Genomic DNA, 11,925 nt, shown 5'->3' with positions numbered 1-11,925 from the left:
GATGTCTGCAAAAGCCACCATGATTGCTAGCAATTAGTACAAATTCTTGTGCTTTTTATGATGGAAAGCCAAAAACAATAATGAGGATTTTGCGTTCAGATAATCAAAACTAACATTTGTGATTATTTGCCCTGCATTTTAAATTTAATTTGATTTAAAACCAGAACTTAAAAAAAAAAAAAAAAAAAAAAAAAAACATATTCAGAAGCAAATTACTGTGTTGGAACCGATAAAGATTACTGTGTAGTACATTTGTACTGCTTAACATTTACATATTAGCTCACTCTATGCACAATTGTTCAGACATTTCCACATTTTCAGTCCTTAAAATTACAATAGACAAGTATGGCCAAAATAGTGCCTTGAAAGTAGGTCAAAGTACCCATTTGAGACCACTTGTGCATTGGTTTCCTAGCAAATTAATCTACCCACACATATATATGCAATGTGTATCCCTGGTAACAGTGAGCAGAAGAAGAAAATCAAAGCAACATTAATGAGGTATCTTAGGCTGAATAATTGCAGTTAAAAGTTTTATTGAACAAAAGAAGGTAAAACATGGTAGTCTGAGTTCACTGAGCAAAAAGCAGCTCTCCTGCTGAAGCTGCACTTTGTGCTAAATAACCTTATTAACTGAGACTATACAAAGGATGTGTAATATGTAAGTTCTCTCAACAGCAAAGGAGAAAAATTAGATTAAATTTGATCTGAAGGAACAATTTGGACAAATTTAGTGGCTTGAATTAACATTCCTAGCCCTTATCTACATAACTCAATACAGGCATACAACAGGTCATACAACTGTACTGAATTCCAATTTATTAATAGCTTATGCTCCCTTACAAACGGAAGCTGATTACTGGGTGTGTGGGGGAGGGAAAAGAGACCAAAAATTAAAAAGCCCAAACATTTTAAGTCTTCTGTTTGAAGTGTCACTTAATTGAGTCAGGGAAAATCCCCTCAATATATGTTATTAAAAAAACCCAGGCCTACACAGGGTCCACCTGTTGCATAATATTAATATTTTTTAAATTATTATTTGATTTCTCCTGTCTGCCTAAGAAACTCCATATGCTCTTAAAGCACCCACCCAGTTGGGCAGGTAAAGAGATGTGTCAAAAATACTCTGTGAAAAGAGGGAGGTAGCTCAGGCCTGCTGGCAACCTTTTGTCATAGTTCACATGGGTGCAGGCCGCCTCCCTTTAAAATCTGCAATCAAAGATGAAAGGAAGAAAGACTTTCAAATATGAAGGTTAGTGAACATAATTACAAGTTCACTATGACCCCTTCCAATTTGATTTATTGGGCTTCCTAATGTAAGTTGTAAGGTACCTCACACCCAATACACAACATTAAAAACGTACCTAATTCATATATTTTATAGACAATATCTTGTTTCTCACTTTTAAAGATTTGGCTCTGTTGAGTACATTTTTCCATAATCTTTGCTAACCACTCGATAAACATTCTAGGCCAAACAAACAGCACAAGTAATGTCAAAGTCTTTTTTTTTTCTCCCTCAGTAACTGTACCAATTGCTGTAGGCTAAGCCTAACAGATACTACTGAAGAAAAATGAGACACTCCATGATGCAGTGCAAAGGTATTACCACAACACCGTAAGTCAAAGGATTTTTTTAAGGTGCCGACAGAGGTGACTCTCTAGAAGGTGACCCTGTGTTGTCTTCTGGTGGGAAAACTGTAAGAGTGCAGGCTCGAATGCCACCAAGTGATTCTGGGAGGTCAAAGACCTTATGCCACTCATCCTTTTCCGGGTCATATTTCTGGACTATTTCCACCATACAACGATTATTCCAAGAGTACCCTCCAACAACGTAGATTTTATTTTCAAAGACAGCAACCCCAACATCACTTTGCCCACGTAACATAGCAGCAATTGGAGTCCACTGGTCTAGGGTGGGTGAATAATATTCACAGCTTAGAACATCATCGTAATCACTTGTTCCTCTAAAGTGATTACCGCCAATAACATAAAGCTTGTCTCCAACAGTACACATGCAGTGCAGACCTCTAACTGTTGTCATTGGAGCTTTCTGAGTCCATTTGTCTGTGTCGGGGTCAAAGCACATAAGTTCTTTTTGGAACGTATCATGGGTAATTCCGCCTATAGAAAGAAAGAAAATCAAAGTAATATTGACTCTGGAATAAATACAAGTCATAGCAAAAGTGTAACAGTATTTCAACTAATTCTAGAAGATCTCCAAGGACAGTGGTTCTCTACCTTTCCACACTACTGTACCTCTTTCAGGGGGCTGATTTGTCTTGCATACCCCAAGTTTCACTTCACTTACAAACTACATGCTTATAAAATCAGACATAAAAATACAGAAGTGTCACAGCACAGTTACTGAAAAATTGCTTACTTTCTCATTTTTACCATATATTTATAAAATAAATCAATTGGAATATAAATACTGTACTTACATTTCAGTGTATCCTAGATACAGCAGTATAAACAAGTCATTGTCTGGATGAAATTTTAGTTTGTACTGACTTAGCTAGTGCTTTTTACGTAACCTGTTGTAAAACTAGGCAAATATCTAGATGACTTGATGTAGCCCCTGGAAGACCTCTGCGAACCCCCGGGGTACACGTACTCCTGGTTGAGAACCACTGCTCAAAGATATAGATACGGGAGACCAGAACCATTTGTGTGGAGCACACGCATCTCCACACCATGGCACCTGCATTAGCAGGGACACTCGGAGTGTGGCCGCCCCTGCGAATTCTGGGGAATGGCTCAATCAACAAGATAACATAGTCCCAGGCTGTATTCTCTTTTCTGAGTAAGCTCCATGTAGCCATAGATGGTGCTGGGGAAAATGTGCATCAACCTTGGCTCCATCTATATCCTGTTCATTCCTCATTACAGATTACCCAGTTTCTACCTCTTTGCCAACACAGAACTTGGACTATGTGAAGAGGATTCTGCTGAGTCCTGAAGAGGGGAGAGTACTGTTCCTGAGAAAGCAGCTGAGCCCGCCCTCTGAACTGAACTGGTGAGATATACTTGTGCAAAGGTTCCCCTCTAGTTGTGGATTTGAGAGAGGCAACTCTGCTCTCTGACTAATTCTCCATTGTTTGTATGAATCTTTTAAAAAGAGAGAAAATAGTTGCATTCCTTTCCCATTTGAAACTTTCTGATTTGGCAAACTTTTCCCCACTTTCATTTGACTCAAGAGCCTGAAATTAAAGAACCAGCAACAGTTCTGAGAAAAGTGAGCACATTGTCCCTGCTCATAGTCCCAATCTGACAGACTACTGTTTAAAAAGAACAGGGGTACTTGTGGCACCTTAGAGACTAATAAATGTATTAGACCATAAGCTTTCGTGGGCTACAGCCCACCTCATCGGATGCATAGAATGGAACATATAGTAAGAAGATATATATATATACACACACGAATATATATATACACACACACACATACAGATAAGTTGGAAGTTGCCATACAAACTGAGAGGCTAATTAGTTAAGCTATTATCAGCAGGAGAAAAAAAAAAAGTTTCCTCTTAATCCTCTTCAAATGTTTTTCTCCTGCTGGTAATACCTCATCTTAATTAATTAGCCTCTCACAGTTTGTATGGCAACTTCCAACTTATCAGTATGTGTGTATATATATATATATATCTTATTATATGTTCCATTCTATGCATCCGATGAAGTGAGCTGTAGCCCACGAAAGCTTATGTTCTAATAAATTGGTTAGTCTCTAAGGTGCCACAAGTCCTCCTTTTCTTATTGCGGATACCGACTAACACGGCTGCTACTCTGAAACCAGACTACTATTTAGTATCCCTTTTACCAGCTCTCTAGTGACAGGCAATTGTCCAAGTGTGAGTAAGCTACTTCTGAAGAGCACCTCTGTCAAGAGCATATCAGAGGGACTCGGACATCAGCTGAGGAACCAGAAGCGGTGGCTTTGAGTGAAATGAACAGTGCTGCCTGGGGAAGGGTTTTTGTTCCATTTGACCCATTTCCAAGCAGCACTTACTCACTTTCAAGTCGCGTCACTACTGCCACTTCAGCTGATGCTGAACAGCAAACTTTGACATCCCTTCAAACAGCGCAAATTTCAGAGGCCACTTACCTACTTCTCAGATCGCTTCCTACAAACGAAAGCATAAAACGGGACAGTCACGTAAGTTTGTAAACTTTAGTAGCTGGCCAGTGACCCTGAGTGCATAACCTCATGCTTCCTTAGACACAGCTGCTCTTTAACATGGTACCTTGTCTTTCACCACCGGCGTTAGAGAGGGCTATCAATGTCTGAGGAGCTACAGGAACATGCCTTGATAGCAAGATTTTTCCTCCCTCTATTTAGTGATAACCTCCATCAATGGCTCCAACAACAAATGCACCATAAAGAAAATAAGCAACAGGGAGTTAAATGAGGGACAGCTTATATGGAGATATAGACCCTTATATAAAAAAGTAGGGGGTTATATTTCAAATGGGCTTCTTCTTGATAAGCTATAAATAATTTTTCTATATAAAAATGAAGAGTTCAGAAAGTAAACTCTTTGACCAATAGCCTAGTGCTTGAATGGAAGGTCAAAAAGAATGAGGGAAGAAGAAATTGAAGATGATGAAACTGATAATAAATTTGAATTTATTTTTAATTTTGCTGATGAATGATTTTGGAGGGACTGGTTTTATTACTAGGATTTTTTCCAATAACCTATTTTTATAGAATTTCATATTGAACTTACTGTAAACTGGGGATTTAATATCACCTTAAGACTTTTCACCCACATAAGATCATGCCAGCTTCCTAAAAAGAGATTTAATGTATGAGATATTTTTTATACTTGGAGGGTGGGGGGAGGAGATCACAGACTCAGTTTCTCTGGTATGCAAAACACTGACTAGTTTTTAAATGGCTGATTGAAGTAGGACTTTTCCATATTGACGCTTTCTCCTGACCAAATCTGCTCCTGATTGGACCAAGCTACATGGCTCCAGTATAGGTAGTTAAGGCTGAGTAGCTAAGGTCACAGACTCAGAATTAAGGTCACAGACTCAGAAGCCAAGAAGCCTTGCCTTTTTGGGTCACTAAGTCATCTGAGAGAGGACTGACCTGCCAAAATCCCCAAAATTGATAATCTTGAAGAGAGGAAGTCACATCAACTACAAAGCCATTACAGCCTTCTCTAGTCTTCACCTGTACCTGACGGAGTCCCACAAGCAACAAGTGCTGTGCCAGCAGATCACCACCATCTGACTCCTTGACTGCAGTTCCAAACTCTAGGAGACAGAGAGCTGAAGAGTCTGTAAAGCCCTTGCTATTCTAAATAGAATTTTTTCTGTTTGGGTTTTTGTCTTGTTTTTAACCTTTTTATGTTTAGGGCATGGAAGTGCAAGTGGGGCTGTACTCATGAAGGCCAGACAGGGACGGAGCCTGAAAGAAAATTTCCCCAGGTATAATCAGCTCTAAATGTCTCACAGAGATACTCATTAGAGTATGTTGTGTGTCCTATGTTTAATAGAACTGAAAGAATTGAGATTGTCACCGACAATTTCAGGAAAATAAGAGTTGTTAAACAATGGCTTATCAAGAATTTCCTGTTACAGTCTGTATTATACCATCTCTGGGGAGGAAGGGTTAGCCATCACACCGAAATCCAAGGAGTAAGCTCTATAATTGGCTTTGAGGTTGTCCAGACATTAGATAATAATTTGGCTTTAGTATTAAGCAATTATAGATTTGACTCCCTCTGGTCAAAATTCCTTAGATGGGAATTATAACGATACGAACAGGCACCTTCTTAAAAATCTGTAAAAAGATTGATCATTTTTCGTATTAATTTGATGATTTAACTGTAATTCAATATTGAGTCTAACATGTTCGATTTGCCCTTGATTTGACAGTTGTAGTGCTTTACTGTTAGTTAAGTTTAATATTAATAGTAGGTTGAGCTTTGGTGATCTGTTTTTTTAATTTTTGTTTTAATAAAATTTATAAAAAGTCAAATTTCTTTCAATAAGCAACATATGCCCAGAACCTTTGAGGCCTGAGTGCATACTAGTTGGTCAACCTAAAAGCCTGACCAGCTCCTCCTAATTGGCCTTCAGTTCTCACACTTTCCCAAGGCCATATTAAGAAAATGGCAGAGCAGACACTAGAACTCAAGTCTCCCAACTCCCAGTAGCGTACTCTAACCACAAGATCAAGTTGCTCCCTACTGCATGAAGATTTCAGGTGAGGTTAGAGAAAGCAGCTACACTAATTTCAGCCATTACAGATGTGTTCAAGATGGCATTGTTTCTGACAATTATACAACTACCTGTTTAACTGTAGGAGATTGCTATAAAACAAGACATTCTTCAGAAGATAGGCATAAGTCTAAGTGATTTGACCTAAACTGTAATGCTTTGATTATCACAGGATTTGCAGAATCCTTGACTTCTGTAAAAGCCATTTAAAAAAGCCCCTAAGAGCTCTTTGGAAAGGAAGCAAGCAAAGAAACAAAAAGAGGATTAATGAGCTGCTTAAGCCACCTAATGACAGCCACCACTATGAGTGCTTGGCAGTCTGTCAGATGATAAAAACCTGAACAAGAGAACATTCGACTGAGAGACTGTCTAGGTATTGACATTGTTTTCATCACTAAGGTAATAGCACCCGTAAGGGTGTCTATATGGACAGACAGAGAAAACCTGTGGGGAATACAAAGAGCAAGGTGAGAAGCTGCAGCAGGGACTGTAAGCTCACTAATAATTTAAAGATACGTAGATAGAAAATAAATTAGAAAGGGAGGAATCTGACTTTAAAACAACTTTTGCACATGACAAATCCCTGATTTTATCTAAAATGTAACATGTAAAAAAATACAGATCCCTTCTGATGAGAAATCCATCTACTAAAACCACCCTATCATGCCTGGCTTCAAACTGTATCTAATAAACCAATGTCATAGAATATTTGCATTTGAGTTCTTAAAGGAGGGCAAACAGAATTCTTAGAGTGGTTGTAAAATATACACTGGGTGCAATGCACTCATTTCAGCTGCACTATCGCTTTAAAAAGGAAGTGTCCTTGTCTGAGGTCAGTGGAAATTCTGAGCCAAGTGTTATTTAGAACAAGCATGAGGCAAAAATGTGGGCATGGAGCCTACTAAATGCCACTACCCAGGAAAAGCATGTGAAATCAGAGTAGGTCAGGTGGGACCATTTATTGACTTGGCATGGAATTCCCCTCAAAGGAGAATAATTATGTGGGAGATCAGAGAACTTTCTTTCTCAGGATAACTATGGATCCTGATTTGAACAGCATGCATTACATTATCGCCTTTCAGAGGCACAGGACCAATCAAAAGTTACAGCAACACAGAAGCAGTGAAAGGAGTAAAGACACCACTCACATACTGCAAAAAAGAACAGGAGTACTTGTGGCACCTTAGAGACTAACAAATTTATTAGAGCGTAAGCTTTCGTGAGCTACAGCTCACTTCATCGGATGCACAGAATGGAACATATAGTAAGACAGATTGTGTATATACACAATCTATCTATCTTACCATATGTTCCATTCTGTGCACCCGATGAAGTGAGCTGTAGCTCACGAAAGCTTATGCTCTAATAAATTTGTTAATCTCTAAGGTGCCACAAGTACTCCTGTTCTTTTTGCGGATACAGACTAACATGACTGCTACTCTGAAACCACTCACATACTGTGGGTTAACCTTAAAATCCTTCCAACTTTGTCTTACATAAGTAGATACTTTTATCTCAGTATTTGTAGTGTTAGGTAACCTTTCCAATCCTTAGTGAGGTAACTACTTATCTAAGGGCAAAATGACAAATTCTGTTTGACAACTATGAGTGTTTGTGTTCATAAAAATGCAGCACTGAAGGTTAAGATGTACTAGTGAGCACTGCAAATTAGACAGGTTTAAAATAAGTATCTACCAACAGCAGTATTTTTATCTAAAATGGTTCTTTTAGAGATTTAGTAAGCGTGTGTTATTTGACTAACTTTGTATGAAGCTATGAATCACTGTTTGAAACATGCAGATGTTTTATATCTAAAGTAAGAACAATTCTTTTAATCTTCCTTCACCCACTGCAGTAAGAAAAAGTATGTAGCCAATATGCCTCATGTGTGGTGGGTTTTGTTCATAAACTTAAAAGAACGATTTACCTGAAATATACATTAATCCCCCATACACAGTTCCAGCATGACCATAGTGGGGCTCATTCATTTTTGCAACATAGCTCCATTCATTCATTCTTGGATTGTAACATTCCACTGTGGCTGTTAAAAAAAACAAACAAACAAAAAAAAGAGTGCTTGAATTTAGCATGGTAATTTGATTTTGAGTGCAGTAGTAGTGAAACTAATACATTCATAAATAGACAATACATCAATGAAAAATAGGTTATCAATATAAGAAAGTTTCAGAGATTTGTTCAGTTACTCCGTGTAGTTAAAGATATCCTTGAATAGCCTATACGTTTTTTTTGTCCCACAGGTGCAGAAGAACGAACTCTTGCCCAATTGTTTTCCCTGGTTTGCATTCAATACAGTTGCTGCTTAGCCTGCCACAGCTTTCATTTATCTTGCTCTGCACACACTATGGTGTACTCAAAAAAAGTGAAAATAAAATTAGGTAATTCTGCTTTTCTAATCCTCCTTCTCATAAAACCTTCCCAGTGCCTGGTGCAAACTGATATGGAGCAAACTTTAAACATGTCTAAGTGGATGAAAACATTAGGGAATCAGAAGGACCTGTGTTAGTCACATTTCTTTAAAAGTGTCCCACCCAGGCACATATGGATACAGACCCAGCTTGTGCTCTATCTACTGCATTAGAATCCCATTATGCCACTCACTCAAAGATTGCCTGAAAGGACACCTGGCATATGAATTCTTGATTTGGGAATGTGATACCACCTTTTGTAGTGACTGCTATTTACTACTTATACAGCACCACAGAAGTGCATGACACTTCACAAAAAAGGATACAGGTCTAACCCAAATTGCTTCCAGGATCCAAGCCTGCAAAGAAAACTATGTAGGGCCGTACTGGCTTAAAGGCAGCTCTGTGTGGGAACAGAACTCTGTTCATGCAATTTTGTTTGCAGGACTGAGGTAGATAAACAATGATTTAAGATGTTTTTAAAAATTTAAATAGGTTTATTTTTAAAAATAAAATGTAATTAAAATGATGACCTGTGTTAAGGCCTAAACTTAATAAAATATAGTAAGATAATTTAAATAAAAATAATATTCAAGGAGTACATGTTTGCTGCTGAAGTTTTAAAGAAACTTCAAACCACTGAACTGGTGGAAGTCAATGGTCAAACACCTGGAACCAGAGACTGTTGAAGCGACAAATCAGCTTTTGATAGCTTCCGCAGTTGCACAGAAAATATTTCACTCATCTCAGTTTATTCAACTAGTTCAGTTAAATTATTTGTTCAGAGTTGGGAAACCAACTGAAAAAGCATGAAAGCTTGTTTTCCTGTTACTATCTATGAATAAAAATGAGGTGAGAGAGGATGAGATCTACTAGTTCTAAAATATTTAATGACATGGTGACCAGAAACAAATCACATCAATTCACTAATTATTAATACTTTCCTTGTTTAATAAATCAGTTTTAAAGGCAAAACATGTTTTCATAAACTCACTTTTCTCCTTATGTATCCAGGATATTTAAGATAATTTTATTTAAACTAATAAACTACTTAATTCTTTTTGTGCATTTTAATTGAATTTTAATTTCCATCCAAATGCAGTTTAAGTATTTACTTGTGATTTGTGTCAATCATCTAGGAAATAAGAAATGCATCATTCACTATTTTCTAACAGAGCAAAAATTAAGAATCTGAATAAGTATATGCCAAGTTATACAACTGCTATAGTTTATCCTCCTGGTTAACAAAAATAGTACCAAATTAAAAACAATGAGAATCAACCTTTCTTTAGACAAATAAGAAGTACAAATGAAAAACAAGATTAAAATTGATTACTGATATCAAGATTTCCTGCTGCTGAATTAAATCACTGATATAAATCAATCTGCCCTGTGGGGGACTAAGGGAATAGTCAAACTGTAAGAGAACAAGGGTGAAAATACAAACATTTGGTTGCTCGTGAAAATAATGCAGGCAACTGAGAACAGACAATAATTTAAAAAGAAACCACAGTTTAAGTTTCCTTGGTGGAGAGTTTAGAGGAGGTACTTGGAAACAGGATGGGGTCAGAAAGGGAGTTCCAGATTTATGGGCCTTATGAAAGGCACAGACATGTTCCTGGGAAAAGGATATGAATGAGGTATTCGGAAGAGTAGCTTGAGAGGAGATGTGACCAGAGACTTAAGAGGGAGCAATATAGTTTGACTACAATGCACGGTGTAGCAACCCATAATGTTAAAGCTACTGTTGTCTTGAAAGCAAATTAAACCTCTTAATTTTAAATAATCAAGTCAGGTTAGCAAACTCTGTTTTCAGAGAACTGAATCACATTTCATACACACTGACTATAAATGTCTTCCGTTTTCAGAGATTAAATATTACCATAGGACTTGCTTTTATTCAGTCTTAGACAAGTACTGAAACTCCCAAACTGGTGTGATGGGCCAGGGTTAATTTTAAAGTCTGTCATCTCAAACCATCAGCATGACACAGAAATATATAAAACTGAAAGGCTGAGAATCTTGACATTCTAAAGATATGACAGTTGCAGTGCTGGCAGGAATCTATTGTGTGACTCGGTACCTCATTACCATGATACAAGGATTATAAAAGGACTATTTAATTTTTTTGGTTATTATTATTTTTAAAACAAGAACACAGGATATTTTCAATTGTCTGAAAAAATCCTTAGGGACAATCTCTAAGGACAAGATATAGCTGTGGCAGTAATTCTGAATTTGAGAGTACTTCCAAAGTGCACTTTAGCAAGGGGAATCTAGCAAAAAGGGGCCTCTCTCACACACACCCATACACCTACCCACCAGTAAGCTCAGTACAGAGTGTAGCTCCCTAAACAAAAATTCACCACTACCTCAGGACTAATGACACTTCCAATGACATAATACCCTGAACAGTGTGTTGAACTGATTCAGCAGAAACTCAGAAGGAAAGTGCCAGCTACTAAATTACTCACACAAGTCCCTATTTCCAGTTGCATCCTGGATTTTCCTTGGACATTTCTCATCCAAGTACTGTCCAAGTCAGCTCTGTATACTTTGTGAGGTCAGACAAGGCCATAGCACAAAAAGTCATTGCTGCAGGACATAAAAAAGACCAAACCCATCCCATTTCCATTTCTTTCACAACAAGCTGCACACTTGATTTACAGGTATAATTTGTGAGCTAATTTAGTGTTTATGAAATTGAGGAAATACCAATAGTCTTGACCTGAAATGCATCTGCTGTTTTAATACCAATCTCTTGAGTAGATGCTGCCAGTTGTGTCTGTTAAATGGACCAAAAGTATGGAACAAAATTAATTTATAAATAAGGTAAATATTATCAATTATGCTCTAGCATATCACAACTTATTAAAGTTGTGATAAACAATAGAATTATTAAGTGACTTTTGGGTTGGTTAAATAATATTTAGGTTAAGCCAAGTCTTTGAAATACAAAACTTACCAATTATCAATGGATGCAGCAATACAAAATTTATATGCATGAGACTAAAAAGAGGTCAGTGAAAAAACTGTTCGTATCTGGAACCAAAACATTTTTGGTTCTCAATGTCTACATTTACTTTCTGCTAAGGAGTTCCAAGTCTGGAACTGAAATACTGAAACTTCTTGGCTCGGACGTAGATAACTCTACCCCCTACCAATTACTAGATAAACATCCTTCCGTTCCAATTTTGCCTGTTCTCCAAATGGAGGAACAGTTATCTTGCAGGGAGGATAAAAATCAATTTTTTAAATTTTT

General features: G+C 37.4%; 1 protein-coding gene across 15 annotated transcripts in view; it reads right to left on the bottom strand.

The window, feature by feature from the left end:
• Positions 1–519: 519 nt before the first annotated feature.
• The window catches only part of KLHL13 (kelch like family member 13), a 120,113-nt gene continuing 108,707 nt past the window's right edge, over positions 520–11,925 (bottom strand). For 14 of the 15 annotated variants that reach the window (XM_037908368.2, XM_037908369.2, XM_043522008.1 and 11 more), the window contains 2 exons: positions 8,165–8,278; positions 520–2,124 (listed from right to left, as the gene is read on the bottom strand). In XM_037908368.2, the coding sequence (XP_037764296.1) occupies positions 1,637–2,124; positions 8,165–8,278 (602 nt within the window). In that variant the 3' untranslated portion in view covers positions 520–1,636. The remainder of the gene's footprint in view (positions 2,125–8,164; positions 8,279–11,925) is intronic. The other variant, XM_037908373.2, reaches the window with a different exon arrangement.

Source organism: Chelonia mydas, chromosome 9 (assembly GCF_015237465.2).
Source record: "Chelonia mydas isolate rCheMyd1 chromosome 9, rCheMyd1.pri.v2, whole genome shotgun sequence".
In the NCBI taxonomy this organism is placed as follows: Eukaryota; Metazoa; Chordata; order Testudines; family Cheloniidae; genus Chelonia; species Chelonia mydas.
Note: the sequence above shows the minus strand (reverse complement) of the source record. Positions and strands in the feature narration are given on the sequence as shown.